General features: G+C 34.1%; 2 protein-coding genes across 4 annotated transcripts in view; one reads left to right on the top strand and one right to left on the bottom strand.

Annotated features, from left to right (window-relative positions):
• Positions 1 to 20919, top strand: part of LOC142351294 (uncharacterized) — a 239527-nt gene that overhangs the window by 135466 nt on the left and 83142 nt on the right. The window lies entirely within an intron of this gene.
• Positions 14666 to 20919, bottom strand: part of LOC142344257 (uncharacterized) — a 60727-nt gene continuing 54473 nt past the window's right edge. The window contains exons 9-10 of the mRNA XM_075395824.1: positions 16611 to 16850; positions 14666 to 14883 (exon numbers count right to left, since the gene is read on the bottom strand). Of these exons, the coding sequence (XP_075251939.1) occupies positions 14666 to 14883; positions 16611 to 16850 (458 nt within the window). The remainder of the gene's footprint in view (positions 14884 to 16610; positions 16851 to 20919) is intronic.

Raw genomic sequence — 20919 nt, forward strand, 5'->3', positions numbered from 1 at the left:
TCAATCAGACTGACTTCATTTTTCAACGTTTTTTGTGGTTTGACACCTTTTCAAACCTCAAGTTCAAACAACAAGAGTCAGAAACACATTTTTAATTTTGTGTACGTGCCAAGTTATCCCTATTTAACGCATTAGATAGTAGACTTTTACCTAAATGATCCAAATTACCCCAAAAACCAATTTTCTGCTTCGAAAAAGTTTTGCTAAGCGAATACATTCTATTCATCTCAAAACTGGTTTCATGGCCCAAAACTGTCTCTTGTTTCGCATTTGAACGTTTTGCTGTTTGATTTTGTGCTTATAAACATTTATTTTTGCGTTTCGAGAATAAGATTGCTTTGAATAACGATTCTCGACATTGAACATATAAAGTTTGGTTGTGGAGTCGTTGGACAATATCTGAGGGTCCTTCACTTAGTCTGATAGGCTACCAATAGCTACTAACATTGTTGTCAATTATGACAGAGAAGTTTTTGGGTCGACGGGTTGCTTTTTGAAGATCGCAAAATGGTCTTTTTTGAAACCGCAAGAGAAATTACAGAGGAAAATAGTGGATCTGTGGTCAGAATTTTCTACATCATTTCCTTCCACTTTTTTGGCTATAATAAATTCTTTGCTGAAAAAGTACAGTGTCAAGTTTATGAGATGATCACCAAAATCAACTTCCACTCGCAACCATGCGCACTTCTCTTTATAGAATATATTTAAAACTGTTCGTAGATTTCAATCAGACTGACTTCATTTTTCAACGTTTTTTGTGGTTTGACACCTTTTCAAACCTCAAGTTCAAACAACGAGAGTCACAAACACATTATTAGTTTTTCGTACGTGCCAAGTTATCCCTATTTAACGCATTAGAGAGTAGACTTTTACCTAAATGATCCAAATTACCCCAAAAACCAATTTTCTGCTTCGAAAAAGTTTTGCTAAGCGAATACATTCTATTCATCTCAAAACTGGTTTCATGGCCCAAAACTGTCTCTTGTTTCGCATTTGAACGTTTTGCTGTTTAATTTTGTGCTTATAAACATTTATTTTTGCGTTTCGCGAATCAGATTGCTTTGAATAACGAATCTCGACATTGAACATATAAAGTTTGGTTGTGGAGTCGTTGGACAATATCTGAGGGTCCTTCACTTAGTCTGATAGGCTACCGATAGCTACTAACATTGTTGTCAATTATGACAGAGAAGTTTTTAGGTCGACGGATTGCTTTTTGAAGATCGCAAAATGGTCTTTTTTGAAACCGCAAGAGAAATTACAGAGGAAAATAGTGGATCTGTGGTCAGAATTTTCTACATCATTTTCCTTCCACTTTTTGGCGATAATAATATCTTTGCTGAAAAAGTACAGTGTCAAGTTTATGAGATGATCACCAAAATCAACTTCCACTGGCAACCATGCGCACTACTCTTTATAAAATTTTTTTAAAACTGTTCGTAGATTTCAATCAGACTCACTTCATTTTTCAACGTTTTTTGTGGTTTGACACCTTTTCAAACCTCAAGTTCAAACAACGAGAGTCACAAACACATTATTAGTTTTGTGTACGTGCCAAGTTATCCCTATTTAACGCATTAGAGAGTAGACTTTTACCTAAATGATCCAAATTACCCCAAAAACCAATTTTCTGCTTCGAAAAAGTTTTGCTAAGCAAATACATTCTATTCATCTCAAAACTGGTTTCATGGCCCAAAACAGTCTCTTGTTTCGCATTTGAACGTTTTGCTGTTTGATTTTGTGCTTATAAAGATTTATTTTTGCGTTTCGCGAATCAGATTGCTTTGAATAACGATTCTCGACATTGAACATATAAAGTTTGGTTGTGGAGTCGTTGGACAATATCTGAGGGTCCTTCACTTAGTCTGATAGGCTGCCGATAGCTACTAACATTGTTGTCAATTATGACAGAGAAGTGTTTAGGTCGACGGGTTGCTTTTTGAAGATCGCAAAATGGTCTTTTTTGAAACCGCAAGAGAAATTACAGAGGAAAATAGTGGATCTGTGGTCAGAATTTTCTACATCATTTCCTTCCACTTTTTTGGCTATAATAAATTCTTTGCTGAAAAAGTACAGTGTCAAGTTTATGAGATGATCACCAAAATCAACTTCCACTCGCAACCATGCGCACTTCTCTTTATAGAATATATTTAAAACTGTTCGTAGATTTCAATCAGACTGACTTCATTTTTCAACGTTTTCTGTGGTTTGACACCTTTTCAAACCTCAAGTTCAAACAAAGAGAGTCACAAACACATTATTAGTTTTTCGTACGTGCCAAGTTATCCCTATTTAACGCATTAGAGAGCAGACTTTTACCTAAATGATCCAAATTACCCCAAAAACCAATTTTCTGCTTCGAAAAAGTTTTGCTAAGCGAATACATTCTATTCATCTCAAAACTGGTTTCATGGCCCAAAACTGTCTCTTGTTTCGCATTTGAACGTTTTGCTGTTTAATTTTGTGCTTATAAACATTTATTTTTGCGTTTCGCGAATCAGATTGCTTTGAATAACGAATCTCGACATTGAACATATAAAGTTTGGTTGTGGAGTCGTTGGACAATATCTGAGGGTCCTTCACTTAGTCTGATAGGCTACCGATAGCTACTAAAATTGTTGTCAATTATGACAGAGAAGTTTTTAGGTCGACGGATTGCTTTTTGAAGATCGCAAAATGGTCTTTTTTGAAACCGCAAGAGAAATTACAGAGGAAAATAGTGGATCTGTGGTCAGAATTTTCTACATCATTTTCCTTCCACTTTTTGGCGATAATAATATCTTTGCTGAAAAAGTACAGTGTCAAGTTTATGAGATGATCACCAAAATCAACTTCCACTGGCAACCATGCGCACTACTCTTTATAAAATTTTTTTAAAACTGTTCGTAGATTTCAATCAGACTGACTTCATTTTTCAACGTTTTTTGTGGTTTGACACCTTTTCAAACCTCAAGTTCAAACAACGAGAGTCACAAACATATTATTAGTTTTGTGTACGTGCCAAGTTATCCCTATTTAACGCATTAGAGAGTAGACTTTTACCTAAATGATCCAAATTACCCCAAAAACCAATTTTCTGCTTCGAAAAAGTTTTGCTAAGCGAATACATTCTATTCATCTCAAAACTGGTTTCATGGCCCAAAACAGTCTCTTGTTTCGCATTTGAACGTTTTGCTGTTTGATTTTGTGCTTATAAAGATTTATTTTTGCGTTTCGCGAATCAGATTGCTTTGAATAACGATTCTCGACATTGAACATATAAAGTTTGGTTGTGGAGTCGTTGGACAATATCTGAGGGTCCTTCACTTAGTCTGATAGGCTGCCGATAGCTACTAACATTGTTGTCAATTATGACAGAGAAGTGTTTAGGTCGACGGATTGCTTTTTGAAGATCGCAAAATGGTCTTTTTTGAAACCGCAAGAGAAATTACAGAGGAAAATTGTGGATCTGTGGTCAGAATTTTCTACATCATTTTCCTTCCACTTTTTGGCGATAATAATATCTTTGCTGAAAAAGTACAGTGTCAAGTTTATGAGATGATCACCAAAATCAACTTCCACTGGCAACCATGCGCACTACTCTTTATAAAATTTTTTTAAAACTGTTCGTAGATTTCAATCAGACTGACTTCATTTTTCAACGTTTTTTGTGGTTTGACACCTTTTCAAACCTCAAGTTCAAACAACGAGAGTCACAAACACATTATTAGTTTTTCGTACGTGCCAAGTTATCCCTATTTAACGCATTAGAGAGTAGACTTTTACCTAAATGATCCAAATTACCCCAAAAACCAATTTTCTGCTTCGAAAAAGTTTTGCTAAGCGAATACATTCTATTCATCTCAAAACTGGTTTCATGGCCCAAAACAGTCTCTTGTTTCGCATTTGAACGTTTTGCTGTTTGATTTTGTGCTTATAAAGATTTATTTTTGCGTTTCGCGAATCAGATTGCTTTGAATAACGATTCTCGACATTGAACATATAAAGTTTGGTTGTGGAGTCGTTGGACAATATCTGAGGGTCCTTCACTTAGTCTGATAGGCTGCCGATAGCTACTAACATTGTTGTCAATTATGACAGAGAAGTGTTTAGGTCGACGGATTGCTTTTTGAAGATCGCAAAATGGTCTTTTTGAAACCGCAAGAGAAATTACAGAGGAAAATTGTGGATCTGTGGTCAGAATTTTCTACATCATTTTCCTTCCACTTTTTGGCTATAATAATTTCTTTGCTGAAAAAGTACAGTGTCAGGTTTATGAGATGATCACCAAAATCAACTTCCACTCGCAACCATGCGCACTTCTCTTTATAGAATATATTTAAAACTGTTCGTAGATTTCAATCAGACTGACTTCATTTTTCAACGTTTTTTGTGGTTTGACACCTTTTCAAACCTCAAGTTCAAACAACAAGAGTCAGAAACACATTTTTAATTTTGTGTACGTGCCAAGTTATCCCTATTTAACGCATTAGATAGTAGACTTTTACCTAAATGATCCAAATTACCCCAAAAACCAATTTTCTGCTTCGAAAAAGTTTTGCTAAGCGAATACATTCTATTCATCTCAAAACTGGTTTCATGGCCCAAAACTGTCTCTTGTTTCGCATTTGAACGTTTTGCTGTTTGATTTTGTGCTTATAAACATTTATTTTTGCGTTTCGAGAATAAGATTGCTTTGAATAACGATTCTCGACATTGAACATATAAAGTTTGGTTGTGGAGTCGTTGGACAATATCTGAGGGTCCTTCACTTAGTCTGATAGGCTACCAATAGCTACTAACATTGTTGTCAATTATGACAGAGAAGTTTTTGGGTCGACGGGTTGCTTTTTGAAGGTCGCAAAATGGTCTTTTTTGAAACCGCAAGAGAAATTACAGAGGAAAATAGTGGATCTGTGGTCAGAATTTTCTACATCATTTCCTTCCACTTTTTTGGCTATAATAAATTCTTTGCTGAAAAAATACAGTGTCAAGTTTATGAGATGATCACCAAAATCAACTTCCACTCGCAACCATGCGCACTTCTCTTTATAGAATATATTTAAAACTGTTCGTAGATTTCAATCAGACTGACTTCATTTTTCAACGTTTTTTGTGGTTTGACACCTTTTCAAACCTCAAGTTCAAACAACGAGAGTCACAAACACATTATTAGTTTTTCGTACGTGCCAAGTTATCCCTATTTAACGCATTAGAGAGTAGACTTTTACCTAAATGATCCAAATTACCCCAAAAACCAATTTTCTGCTTCGAAAAAGTTTTGCTAAGCGAATACATTCTATTCATCTCAAAACTGGTTTCATGGCCCAAAACTGTCTCTTGTTTCGCATTTGAACGTTTTGCTGTTTAATTTTGTTCTTATAAACATTTATTTTTGCGTTTCGCGAATCAGATTGCTTTGAATAACGAATCTCGACATTGAACATATAAAGTTTGGTTGTGGAGTCGTTGGACAATATCTGAGGGTCCTTCACTTAGTCTGATAGGCTACCGATAGCTACTAACATTGTTGTCAATTATGACAGAGAAGTTTTTAGGTCGACGGATTGCTTTTTGAAGATCGCAAAATGGTCTTTTTTGAAACCGCAAGAGAAATTACAGAGGAAAATAGTGGATCTGTGGTCAGAATTTTCTACATCATTTTCCTTCCACTTTTTGGCGATAATAATATCTTTGCTGAAAAAGTACAGTGTCAAGTTTATGAGATGATCACCAAAATCAGCTTCCACTGGCAACCATGCGCACTACTCTTTATAAAAATTTTTTTAAAACTTTTCGTAGATTTCAATCAGACTGACTTCATTTTTCAACGTTTTTTGTGGTTTGACACCATTTCAAACCTCAAGTTCAAACAACGAGAGTCACAAACACATTATTAGTTTTGTGTACGTGCCAAGTTATCCCTATTTAACGCATTAGAGAGTAGACTTTTACCTAAATGATCCAAATTACCCCAAAAACCAATTTTCTGCTTCGAAAAAGTTTTGCTAAGCGAATACATTCTATTCATCCCAAAACTGGTTTCATGGCCCAAAACAGTCTCTTGTTTCGCATTTGAACGTTTTGCTGTTTGATTTTGTGCTTATAAAGATTTATTTTTGCGTTTCGCGAATCAGATTGCTTTGAATAACGATTCTCGACATTGAACATATAAAGTTTGGTTGTGGAGTCGTTGGACAATATCTGAGGGTCCTTCACTTAGTCTGATAGGCTGCCGATAGCTACTAACATTGTTGTCAATTATGACAGAGAAGTGTTTAGGTCGACGGATTGCTTTTTGAAGATCGCAAAATGGTCTTTTTTGAAACCGCAAGAGAAATTACAGAGGAAAATTGTGGATCTGTGGTCAGAATTTTCTACATCATTTTCCTTCCACTTTTTGGCGATAATAATTTCTTTGCTGAAAAAGTACAGTGTCAAGTTTACGAGATGGTCACCAAAATCAACTTCCACTGGCAACCATGCGCACTTCTCTTTATAGAATATATTTAAAACTGTTCGTAGATTTCAATCAGACTGACTTCATTTTTCAACGTTTTTTGTGGTTTGACACCTTTTCAAACCTCAAGTTCAAACAACGAGAGTCACAAACACATTATTAGTTTTGTTTACGTGGCAAGTTATCCCTATTTAAAGCATTAGATATTAGACTTTTACCTAAATGATCCAAATTACCCCAAAAACCAATTTTCTGCTTCGAAAAAGTTTTGCTAAGCGAATACATTCTATTCATCTCAAAACTTGTTTCAAGGCCAAAAACTGTCTCTTGTTTCGCATTTGAACGTTTTGCTGTTTGATTTTGTGCTTATAAACATTTATTTTTGCGTTTCGCGAATCAGATTGCTTTGAATAACGATTCTCGACATTGAACATATAAAGTTTGGTTGTGGGGTCGTTGGACAATATCTGAGGGTCCTTCACTTAGTCTGATAGGCTACCGATAGCTACTAACATTGTTGTCAATAATGACAGAGAAGTTTTTGGGTCGATGGATTGCTTTTTGAAGATCTCAAAATGGTCTTTTTTGAAACCGCAAGAGAAAATACAGAGGAAAATAATGGATCTGTGGTCAGAATTTTCTACATCATTTCCTTCCACTTTTTTGGCTATAATAATTTATTTGCTGAAAAAGTACAGTGTCAAGTTTGTGATATGATCACCAAAATCAACTTCCACTCGCAACCATGCGCACTTCTCTTTAAAGAATATATTTAAAACTGTTCGTAGATTTCAATCAGACTGACTTCATTTTTCAACGTTTTTTGTGATTTGACACCTTTTCAAACCTCAAGTTCAAACAACGTAAGTACCAAACACATTATTAGTTTTGTTTACGTGGCAAGTTATCCCTATTTAACGCATTAAATATTAGACTTTTTCCTAAATGATCCAAATTACCCCAAAAACCAATTTTCTGCTTCGAAAAAGTTTTGCTAAGCGAATACATTCTATTCATCTCAAAACTGGTTTCGAGGCCCAAAACTGTCTTTTGTTTTGCATTTGAACGTTTTGCTGTTTTGTGCCTATAAACATTTATTTTTGCGTTTCGCGTATCAGATTGCTTTGAATAACGATTCTCGACATTGAACATATATAGTTTAGTTGTGGAGTCGTTGGACAATATCTGAGGGTCCTTCACTTAGTCTGATAGGCTACCGATAGCTACTAACATTGTTGTCAATTATGACAGAGAAGTTTTTGGGTCGACGGATAGTTTTTTGAAGATCGCAAAATGGTCTTTTTTGAAACCGCAAGAGAAAATACAGATGAAAATAATGGATATGTGGTCAGAATTTTCTACATCATTTTCCTTCCACTTTTTTGGCTATAATAATTTCTTTGCTGAAGAAGTACAGTGTCAAGTTTATGAGATGATCACCAAAATCAACTTCCACTGGCAACCATGCGCACTTCTCTTTAAAGAATATATTTAAAACTGTTCGTAGATTTCAATCAGACTGACTTCATTTTTCAACGTTTTTTGTGATTTGACACCTTTTCAAACCTCAAGTTCAAACAACGTAAGTACCAAACACATTATTAGTTTTGTTTACGTGGCAAGTTATCCCTATTTAACGCATTAAATATTAGACTTTTTCCTAAATGATCCAAATTACCCCAAAAACCAATTTTCTGCTTCGAAAAAGTTTTGCTAAGCGAATACATTCTATTCATCTCAAAACTGGTTTCGAGGCCCAAAACTGTCTTTTGTTTTGCATTTGAACGTTTTGCTGTTTTGTGCCTATAAACATTTATTTTTGCGTTTCGCGTATCAGATTGCTTTGAATAACGATTCTCGACATTGAACATATATAGTTTAGTTGTGGAGTCGTTGGACAATATCTGAGGGTCCTTCACTTAGTCTGATAGGCTACCGATAGCTACTAACATTGTTGTCAATTATGACAGAGAAGTTTTTGGGTCGACGGATAGTTTTTTGAAGATCGCAAAATGGTCTTTTTTGAAACCGCAAGAGAAAATACAGATGAAAATAATGGATATGTGGTCAGAATTTTCTACATCATTTTCCTTCCACTTTTTTGGCTATAATAATTTCTTTGCTGAAGAAGTACAGTGTCAAGTTTATGAGATGATCACCAAAATCAACTTCCACTGGCAACCATGCGCACTTCTCTTTATAGAATATATTTAAAACTGTTCGTAGATTTCAATCAGACTGACTTCATTTTTGAACGTTTTTTGTGGTTTGACACCTTTTCAAACCTCAAGTTCAAACAACGAGAGTCACAAACACATTATTAGTTTCGTTTACGTGGCAAGTTATCCCTATTTAACGCATTAGATATTAGACTTTTACCTAAATGATCCAAATTACCCCAAAAACCAATTTTCTGCTTCGAAAAAGATTTGCTAAGCGAATACCTTCTATTCATCTCAAAACTTGTTTCAAGGCCAAAAACTGTCTCTTGTTTCGCATTTGAACGTTTTATTGTTTGATTTTGTGCTTATAAACATTTATTTTTGCGTTTCGCGAATCAAATTGCTTTGAATAACGATTCTCGACATTGAACATATATAGTTTAGTTGTGGAGTCGTTGGACAATATCTGAGGGTCCTTCACTTAGTCTGATAGGCTACCGATAGCTACTAACTTTGTTGTCAATTATGACAGAGAAGTTTTTGGGTCGACGGATAGCTTTTTGAAGATCGCAAAATGGTCTTTTTTGAAACCGCAAGAGAAAATACAGAGGAAAATAATGGATATGTGGTCAGAATTTTCTACATCATTTTCCTTCCACTTTTTTGGCTATAATAATTTCTTTGCTGAAGAAGTACAGTGTCAAGTTTATGAGATGATCACCAAAATCAACTTCCACTGGCAACCATGCGCACTTCTCTTTATAGAATATATTTAAAACTGTTCGTAGATTTCAATCAGACTGACTTCATTTTTCAACGTTTTTTGTGGTTTGACACCTTTTCAAATCTCAAGTTCAAACAACGAGAGTCACAAACACATTATTAGTTTCGTTTACCAGGCAAGTTATCCCTATTTAACGCATTAGATATTAGACTTTTACCTGAATGATCCAAATTACCCCAAAAACCAATTTTCTGCTTCGAAAAAGTTTTGCTAAGCGAATACATTCTATTCATCTCAAAACTGGTTTCATGAACCAAAACTGTCTCATTTTTCTCCTTAGAATGTTTTATTTTTTAATTTTGTGCTTATAAACATTTATTTTTGCGTTTCGCGAATCAGATTGCTTTGAATAACGATTCTCGACATTGAACATATAAAGTTTGGTTGTGTGGTCGTTGGACAATATCTGAGGGTCCTTCACTTAGTCTGATAGGCTACCGATAGCTACTAACATTGTTGTCAATTATGACAGAGATGTTTTTGGGTCGATGGATAGCTTTTTGAAGATCGCAAAATGGTCTTTTTTGGAACCGCAAGAGAAAATACAGAGGAAAATAATGGATATATGGTCACAATTTCAAACAATACTTTCCCGCCCCTTATTATCTGAACAGTCAGTTTTAGCCATGTAAACACAAAATGAAAGTTCAAGAGGAGCACGCCAAAAACTAGTTACCGACGGCAAGGATTAAAGATGATATAGGGCATATTAGTTTTTGCTGAATTTTTCTAGTTTTCTGCTCGGACTGACTTTGTTTCCTTCTAATCTTCCATTGAGGAATATTATGTAAACTTCAATAAGATTTTTTAAGATGTTTTTTTTTCAATTAGAGCTTCATACTTAATATAGTTATGTTGTTTGAGTTTGCAGGTAAATTCTAGGTAACGTATTCTAGGTAAATTGCACGCATCAATTTTTTGCAGGTAATTTTACAGGTAATTTTACCTGCAATTTTATTTACCTGCAAACGTTGCAGGTAAATTTACCTAGACATTTTTTAGAGTGTAGGTCCCATACTTTTATAAAAAAAGAGATATGAAACTTCTGGGAATTTCGCAAATTTGGCCCATCAATAGCTTTTGCGCAGAGAAGGAATTGATACCCCTGACGATTTCAAAAACAAAGAATCCGTGTTAGAATCTACATTTTTTATTATTTAATCAGTAGAAATTGAGGTGTCCTAGCGTAAGTATCACATCATCACAGCCAATAAATTAATTAAACTATAAATTTATTGTTCACAATTCAGTTCTTTAGGGTTCTCGGAAATAAACCCCCACTGAAAAACATAGCCGGCAGATTGCCGGTATAGCTGCGAAAGAATAGACCTGCGTGCCATATAATAGAGATAGAAACAGATACAGATCTAAATTGAAACAACAAATCGACGCCGCTCAAAAAAAATAGACTAAAAAACATTCAGCGATAAATTAATAAAGCTTGTTAAAATTCATTCCACAGAAGCCTCTTATTAGGGAGTTTTACTGCACATATGAATTCATTTGACCTTAAACAAATTCAAATTAAACTTAAGTTTTAAAATGCAAAAGTCATTTTATTGAGTGAGGTAAGTCACGTATGATCAAAATCTAATCACGCAAAAAACCTAATAAGTTTCGCTTAAGTGTTAGAGAAATGACGTCACGCGCGCAAATGCCGTTAGTGAGAGGAAGAAGTCATTCAGAAAATTTGACTTTTTCAGCTTTGCTGTGTGAACAAATGTAAAACGAAAAAAGAGCGTCAGACGACGAAAAAAAAAACATAGCCGGAAGAATTCCGGAAGCGACTCGAGGCACCAAAACTTCACAAAAAGCTGAAGCCATTACCTTTTGTATTAAACCATTAACTCATTACCTCCTCGGGTCTGATCTAAAAATTGGCGAAATTTAAACCACTGTCACCAAGAGAAAGAAAATGCAGCAAAATTTTATTATTGCAAACGTTTGGTAACGTTAAAAAAGTCTGAAATTTTTAAGATGGTCAAAAAACTGATAGCCTGACAAAGCTGACAGGGCAATCAATTGCCCTCAGATAATTAATGATTCTAATCTCAAAAAGATCGCGAAAGCAAACGGCAGATAAAAACTTTTCAAAAAAGACAGGAAAGTCAAAATTATTCAAAAAAGAGTGCTCAAACTTAAGAATCAGAGAACCAATACAATTAGATTTCTAATCACGGCAATTAAGACAAAAATAATACATGATTCTTCTTTGTTGTATATATGCTAGACAACATGATTTCATACTAACTCAAAAATTAAATTAATCATAGAAAAACAAAAGCAACAGAATAATATTCAAAGACAAACAATCGTCTAAAAACAATACCAAGCCCGGAAGAAAATTGCAATGAATAGTATTAAGTCAAAATGTTTGAAAAGACTTTCTAGCAAACTCCCAGTACTGCCTCATTTTGAATTAAATCAATTGCAAACCGAAGAAACCAAGATCTAAGAAAAAGTTGAAATCATTCATTTTTAACAACTGAAAAAAACAATATACCGAAAATTAAAAGTAGCTGCCAGAACAAAACTAGAATGATACAAACGAGAATGTGAAGAATAAGGACACAATGTTAGGAACACCGTAACAAAAAGAACAATTCTTGATTTTTGAAAGTTAAAAATCAAATTTAAAAAAATCAAGAAAAACGAGTACATTTCATTGATCAGCATTCGAGACATAGAAAAGACAACGAGTCATTCGAGACAAAAATCCAACTTGCTGAACAGAATAAAACAAGGAAAAACAGAATTCAGACATACGAAACAATGAAACATTTTGCAAAAAAGTGGTCAAAAAATATTTGAGACTGCATTTATGAAAAAAATTTATCTGTTTTTTCAAAAACTTAACACCAGAAAATGATTGAATTTTTATTGAAACAAAATTAAATTCCCTCATGTTCCCCAAAATACTATTTCTAGTGATTAAAAGCAAAATACAGACAAAAAACTGAAAAAAATTGGCAAAAAACTACGAAAATCGGATTAGCAAATGTACAATTTTATGAAACAAAATTACATCGAGGTAGAAACAGGCATTGAGTATATGAATTATCAAAGGGAAGTTTCCATATTAAGTGTTTTTTGACAAAAAACAGCTAAAAGATCCAAAAACGAAGAAATTAATAGAAAAAAAGTCAAAAATTAACTAAAAAATCAAGAAATATGTGCCAATTTCGCATTTGAAACGCATTTTCAGGCTATGCAAAATACTGTGCTATCAATTTCCGGGGTTTACATATCAACATAGCATCGATTAAAAATTATTTCTACAAAAAACCAAATTGCAAGCAAAAAAACGGCCACTTAGACGAAAAAACGGCTAAAAACGGTTATCTATATGTGCCATTCAGTCAAAAACTACTTTTCAATGTCAAAAAGTCATTCACTAAACGCAGCGCATGATCAAAAAACTTCTCTCGCTCAGATAAAATTAGTTCACACTGCAATTTTACTCGCTTTCACTTTTAGGTCAAAACATCGTCTGAACGAATAGTACTTCCGGTAAAAAAAAAACCTTAAGAAAACCAATACTCCTCTTCGAGTCGTAAAAACCAAGAGCACCGCAATATAGCTACGCTCAACTTACAGATTCGCAGCTATAAAAAACACTTAATTTTAGATAGGAAACAAACCCCCACGGAAATAAACCCCCATTTTAAATTTTGATATTTTTTTTGTTATAATGTGTTCTGTTGTGATAGTTTCATATCAAGTCCCACGGGCCGCTAACGCATGGCCGTGGCACGTGAGGCATGTCCAACCGCGCTAAACGCTCTGCTCGTTATTAGTGAAGTGGGGGTTTATTTCCGTGGGGGTTTAATTCTTATCTAAAATTAAGTGAAAAATTTTTCCGTGAGGGTTTTTTCCAAAACCGTTTTTTTAGGTCTTTTTTAGCTACAATATTTATGTTTAGAATTTGTAGAATATATAAAACCAAAATTGAAAAGGGATGATCACTGTAACTTTAAAAAAAAGAACATAGCTGGCAGATTGCCAGAATATAGCCGCAATAGATTCGTAGATCGGCAGTAAAAAAACAGTAAAAAAGACAGACCAAAAAAATTCGTCTTTTCATTGAAGGCTGATCTGTTATATTTTGATTAAAATCTGTATAAGTTATTGCTGCCTCTAATAGCTGATCTCAAATAACCCTCATTTAGAGTGACACACCCATTTGACATTATCTCTTTGAATTAAAGTAAATAAAAGTCAATTTCAAAGTGAGGAAGCTATTTTTGAGAGTGAGGTAAGTCAAGTGTGACCAAAAATATAATCAAGCGCATGAACAAAAAAACTGACTCCAATAAGAGTTAAAAATGACGTCACACATGCAATTCAGTTGAAATTGCATGAACGAATGAACAAAAAGCGGCTGTGACGTCATATGGTCGTAACAAAAATCATGACGACGAAATAAAAAACATAGCAGGACAAGTCCTGACGTACAATTCAAAGAATTTTCATTGACTAAACAGAAAACTAGACCTAGAACGGACTATGAATGGATTGGAAAAACCATTTAGAAAAAAATCCGATCCAAAAAATCGAAAAAACAGTAAAAATCAAATTGAAATTGCCGCATGTGAACAAAAAACCACTAGCGAGAAAGCGAATTTTTGTTCAAACACCGTTTTCTCACTCTACTTTAAATTTAGAGCGAAAAAATTTCACCCCGCAAAACCACTTGCTTTTTCGCTCCATTTCCTGTTTCGGCGTGACCAAAATCACTACTCCAATTTGACTTCAAAAATCATGAAAATGTGTGAACAGATCTTAAAAAAAAAGACAGCGCCCCAATACAATTCAAATTCTTTGAATTGTAAAAATTCTTTGAATTGTAAAAACCAAGAAAAGGCCAATAATAGCCCCAGCTATCGCTGTGCGGCTATTAAAAAAGTTTAAAAAAAAATAAAATTTAAAGACGTGAGAAAACGCAACGTTATCAACCTTTTGACAAAAATTGTAAGAAAAACTTTAAGAAATCAAAAGTTACAATTTATACAATTTTGATTCTTTTCAGAAAAAGATTGGGTCACAGAGATTGAACAAAGGCATTCAAGCATTCCTTGTTTTTTCAATAATTTTGTATCAACTCTTCCGCACATTTATTGCGCCATGCAATAAAACCACAATTTCAAACCCTGTTGTCATGAGAAACTTGAAAAAGTCTACTTGCCCGATGTTTCTCCTAATACTGAAAAGCAATTGCTTGTATCAATCGTGTGAGGGTCACTCAAAAAATATAAACTTCACTGTAGTCTATTTTGAAAACTAACTTCCAATTATGACCACCTCACAGGTTGAGTATAAGTTGTCCGTCTTATTGCTGGCAGATCTTCTCAGTTCCATATAAGCAGACAGTTCGGTCATTTCTGAGCATTGAAAAATTGTCCAGTGCCCAGCTTTCATTTGGTATGAAATGGCCAGACACTGATGGCATACATTGTTTTGTGTACATGCTGTTACTTCGAGAGCGTTCAAGCTGTCTTCTGAAAAAATCATAGTCCGATAAATACAAATTATTCTCATGATGATGATGGCAATTTGATCTTAGGATGCTTCTTTCGAGATAAAGTTGCTCGACTTGAGGTTGCGTCTGGTTTATTCCAAAAAAGGAATGAAAGGTGAGCTAATTGATATCTGAACTTCACTTTGTTCTACGAGGCTTATGCACTGGTTCGGTTCTTTTAGCCAAGAAAAGTCTCAAGTCATATGTATTAAGCAAGGAAACCAAATAATTCTCTAGTTGCTGATTATTCCATGTAAGGGTTTCATCCGTGATCAACTTGTACGAAGACAATAGAACTGGCTCACATATGGTGAAAAAAAAATCCGTACATAACATTCAACCAGAACTAGAACTGATTCAGAACATTTTCAGAGCAACATCAACTTTCAGTACTGATTCATAAAGTTTTCAGAATAGTTACTGCAATGATTCGAATCTGAAACCACACTGAATCAGAGTAAAATCCAGTGTCACGATTATCTGAATATCGCTGAACCAGAAGAAATTTTAGAAAGCATTTTGGAATTACCTTTGGATCAGAATGAAAACCAGATTTTCTCCTCATCACTGGAGACACACAAAAAAACTTCTGATTAGTTTATTTTATCAGTTTTTACAGGTTTCAGAGCAATAGGTCAACTGTTTTATCCGGCTAAACACGCAGGGCTCACAATTTTACTGACAAATTCTGCTATAGTGAAACAAATTGACATTCCCGTGCATAAAACTCAGTGAGAATCAGTACTGGTTCAGCAGAATTTCAGAGAAATTTCAAGTTTCAGTACTGATTCCGAAGGACTTCAGAACCAACTGTGAAGTGATTTCTGAATTTCTCTGAATCAGAGCAAAACTCAGAGAAAATTTATAGTATTCTTCTGAATTAGAAGATCGCTCAAAATGAAACACTGAACTAGCTCTGAATCTGACAAATTCAGTGCAAAATCTAAACTGAATTAGACTCTGACTCAGTGCTGAAATTTGCCATAGAGTTAGGTTCGAGTTGACTCTTTGCAAACTATTTTCATCATCATTTAAAATACAACTAGCTAGTAATTTTAATTTTCAGTTGTCTATTGATGAATACCGTAATTAGCCACTATCTGGTGAACCATTCATTAAAAATTCTTTGAGTATTATGATCAATTTTTTAAATTAATTACTTAAGAATTAATCTTATAGTTTTGCGCGTTATTCTTAGGTTCTTTTGTCTGACTCCACCAAAAAATTAATGACTCACACAATTGTTTGACTCATTCGCGTGAATTTTTCTCTACAGAGTAACAGATATTTAATTTGTACGTGTACAATATTACTTCGGTGCTAGAAAATTTGGTACCAGAATTAGGTACTGGAAAACTCACTACCAGAAAATTCGGTAACAGAAAAATTTGGTTTACATTTGGTATTTGAAAACGACCCGTACCAGGTGAACTGAATTAAAATTCTTCTCGTATATTGTCACTCAACTTTTAAGCAAAAAGACGTATGAGAATAAACTCATTTAGATGAGAAATTGTTAAATTTTGTATGACACTGATGGCACAGTCTCAGTCCCAAAAAAATTATTCACAGTTTTTGTGTGATTATTTTAAGTATTTTAAGTGATTATTTTGAGTTCCATGTCACATCAGCTATGAATGTGTTTCTTTTGTTGCGTGAAAAATCGTGTGATAATACGTGGGAATCTTAGAGTGCGCTCACAATTACCTTTCAGAGGGATGGAAGAGAGAATGAAAAAGTGTGACACAAGCACTGGTTCCATGAAGTAGAAGAGAATTCTGACATTAATCCGGAAAGCTTTCTCGAAGGTCATGCAGCTTCCATTGTCTGTTTTGTCAATTCCATCGTGAATTAACTCCAGCTCTGATACGTAGTATGGTCCGCTTTTCTTATATTTGTCCAGAAGCGTTTTGTAAAAAGGTAACACTGTTTTGCCAACAGGAGACACTGAAACAATTTTGAGATGGAGCGTGACGCCCAAGCAAATTATTGAAACAGGCTAACACATTAAAAATAACGTCATCTTTACATTGTGAAGCTGAGGGTAACGTTCAAAGGGCATAGTCATAAGCCCTATCCTGTTTCTTTAGCTGCATTTTAATTGAGGATCTTCTACTGACGAAATTTTTAAAGAGGACTTGTAGACTCGTAATCATAGACCAGATTGTACTTTCAGGGGCCAATAATCAAACCATTTCAAAGCCAATGCCAACAACGGTTATTGTTATAACTTAAAAAGAAACCCAAAACCCTTTGAAATGTACAAACATAAAAAAATCTAACATTTTATGAAATCTCGTAGTAACAGTTGTAACAATGCCGAGAATCAATAGTTTGAAGCTAAAACTGTTATAAATTATAACTCACTGGAAACGGGCTGTGACCTTTGTTTACAGAGACCGAGCTACAAATCAACCGAAAAACTGTTTAAAAAGGCGAAGTTCAAAAACCCAAATTTATTTTTGAAAACAGATTTTCTCGTATCAAAACGGACTTACGATTGCAACAAAATTCTACGAATTAAGTTTCAACGTCTCAGGAAGCCATTTGGACCTGTTAATAATGAGACTAAGTCACGAGCCCACAAAAAACAAATTCACAAAGAAGGCAAAATCTCAAACAATTTTACAACATGACTCTGTTCAAGGCACTATAGTTATTAAAGATGTTACCTGTAAAAAACTTCAGATAATCTTTTTTTCTTCAACTTGACGTCAATGAATCTTCCTTTTAAAAAGACTACTTAGACGTGACAAAAAATGAAACCCAAAAATTGAACAGTATAGAAATCTCGAAATATTTTAATGAAATTAAATGGTCGAAGCAACCACTCACAACGCATAACCAAGCGACGATCAAATTTGAATCAAAGGTAATTGAGACTTCTAAGGGGTGAGATTGAATTACACGGTGACGAAAATAAAAGCAAAAAACAGACAGATGAAAAAAAACTCTTTTTTTCAAATTTAATTTGATAGTCGTTAAAACAAACAGCTATAGACTGAAATAAAGAGTCCACAAAAGAGTCAAACTTAGGCAAAATCAAGAGTCCACAAAATTTTGCGAACCCAAAAATTTTGCCAGCTTAAATCAGATACCATAATATAATCTCGTGGGGCTCTTTTTTATTGAAAGCAGTATCTGTCATTAATTGAGCCCTGATTTGAAATTCTTCTCCGTAATTAACTCTAAAAAATTTATATAACGGAGGTTTTTGAAAAAAAGTCACACTATAATCTAAAAATTCTTTATCATAAGGATTCATGGTGAGATCAAGATCAGCCCTGATATTACTGAACGTCTAACAAAACACTTATTGTGTGAAATACATGCGAAATAGATCAATTCTGTGCAACCTTTTAGTGTGTCAAAAATAAATCAAGCATTTTGTATAAATATCGACTTAAAATTTGGAAAACATTGGCAGAATTATAATTCCAGAAGACTCAAAAAGCCAGCAGCAAGAATAATTTTTTTTGAAATTAAGAAGAATATGGCCGCAGTTTAAAGGTGTCTAATTCCGGCCAAAAAAAAGCAAGTGCGCCAAAAAAAGCCATTTTTCCACGAAAAAAGTGTGCAATTTGAAAAAATTAGCACAAATTCTAGTAAAAAAACTCGGATCTAATAATTCAGCAACCCTCCTCTATCTTAAGAGATAAAATAAATGAAACTTCACAGCAATTTTGACATTAATTAGCAATATTGACGAAACTTTGGTCAAAATTGACAAAAACTTGGGCAGAAATGTGAAAAAAACAGCTGAATTACGTCTAATATTCAACCTCGATAACTCCCTGTAAAAAGTAAAAATTGGAAAAATCTTTTTAATTCCATATTCTAAGCTGGACGGGCTTTCTAATGATGCTAATCACAACTCTCTACGATTATTATATCAATCGGCCAAAATTGTCTGAAGAAAAAAACCCATTTGAGTATATAGTTCCTCCCCCCTTAGAGAGGGGTTGGAACAAAAATTAAGTTTATTCAAATTTTAAATTTGCCTCGTTCCATTGAAGGTCACAAGTTTATTGTTATTTTGAGATCACAATTGCATGGAATGTGTTTTTACTCCAGTGCAAGCAAAGTCACGTAAGTAAAGATTCAGAGTAATTTGTACTAAAATTACTCCAAATTTTGTGCTAAATTACTTCAAAAATACGCAGAAACTTGCTTGAAGGTTGCCGCAAAATGGCCTCAATAGCTTCGTTGTTCTGCAGACTCGAAAGATAATGACAAAAACAGGCAAAAAAACTCTTGTTAAAAGCTGAAATGTTATTTTTACATTGCGAATCTGAATATATTATTGCTGACTCTATTAGGTGCTCTCAAATAACATTCAGTTAGAGTGAAACGCATTCACTTGACCTAATCGCTTTGAATTAGAGTAAAAAACATCACTTCAAGAGTTAGGAAGTCATTTTTGAGAGTATCAAAAACTGAATCACGCGAATGAACAAAGAAGCTTGCTCCACTAAGAATGAGAAATGACTTCACCAAGCTTTTGGGTGTTAAGAACAGGCGAAGCAGAAGTGAGGTTAAAAAAGCGAAAATCAGAACAGTTTTGAAAATCGGTGGCATCAAAAACAAAAAATCGTATAGTTACAGATCGAATTCCTGTGCCGCAACAAACAATAAACCTTTTAAAGTTGCTAAAAAATTTTTAGCTCTTCTTATGGCAGAAAAATGGACAAAATGACAATAGATAAAAGCAAGATTCACGAAATCGATAAAATTTTTCTAAATCAAACTGTATTTTATGAAAGAGAAATGTTAGCTTTAAAATTAGGCACACCAAAATGGACAGCCAACTGCGACTAAGCAATAGGCCCACCAGAAAAACTACAAAAACTGTGGTTCTCACCATTCAATTTTTGTGCAATTGTCAAAATGTAGAAAAAGATGCTATGAACTGGAACGACTAATAAGATTAACATTTGTCTTCTGAGCAGTGAGTTTTTTCACTAAACACACCAACTAATTTTGCAAAACAAAAAATTTAAAAAAAATTCTAAACAAGGTCTCCTAAAGATCTAAAAACTGCCAATATGAACATTTTGTGAGTTGTCAAAAATGATTTGAGTATCCAGCAGCAAGATAGATTACAAAAACCGACAGTTTTCACTCGAAAACGCACTAAAAACTTGCTGATGAAAAACCTAGTTTTTAGAGCGTTTGATTAATTAAAATTGATTAATGATCTTTTTACGAAAAAAGATGCTAATTTCTTCAAAACCGGCAATGTTTTGTGAAAATTAGAATATGGCAGACCTGTTGGCTACAATAGAAATATTGGGTCATATGACAGCTAAACAGAGAAGAGAAGTTGATCTAAACCCTGAGAACTATATCAAAACTGTCAAAAGGCGCTAAAAATCATAGAAAATAAATCCAAAACAGCTTCCGTGAGGCTAAAATCTATCAATGACCAACATTCATGGCCAAAGCTCTAAAAAAGTTTTGTTGCCACCTGAAATTGAAAAACTACATGAAATGGAAACAGCGCAAAAATTTTAAAAGTTGTGGAAACTGGGTCATGGAATGTTTTTTATTGACACAAAATTAGGCTGAACCTTTGTTTCATTTTCACTAAAAATTGATAAAATTTCATAATTTGGCTAAAATTGCTTGAACGATTGAAAAATAAGCAGATATGTATGAAGAGGTTGTCACGTCACATTGTCGTAAGAAAATCTTGAAGACGAAATACAAAAACATAGCCGGACAAGTCTTGAACAACAATCCAAAGAATTTAATAAAATGATGATCTGACAATTAGAACTTTTAAAGCGAAATCAACCTCACAACAGTCAAAAAAATCATAAACCTAAATGCACAAAATTGAACAAGTAATTTAGCGCTAAAAATTTTTTAAAGAGAGATAGTTTTTGAAAATCATTTACAAAAACACGTGACAAAACTGTTTACTCAAAACATCACTAGGTTGAGGAACCGATAAAAACAAGCTTGTGGGTATTAAGAACAGGCGAAGCTGAATTGAGGTTAAAAAGAAGCAAAA

The sequence above is a fragment of the Convolutriloba macropyga genome, chromosome 1, assembly GCF_964194025.1.
Source record: "Convolutriloba macropyga chromosome 1, txConMacr16.3, whole genome shotgun sequence".
Lineage (NCBI taxonomy): Eukaryota > Metazoa > Xenacoelomorpha > Acoela > Convolutidae > Convolutriloba > Convolutriloba macropyga.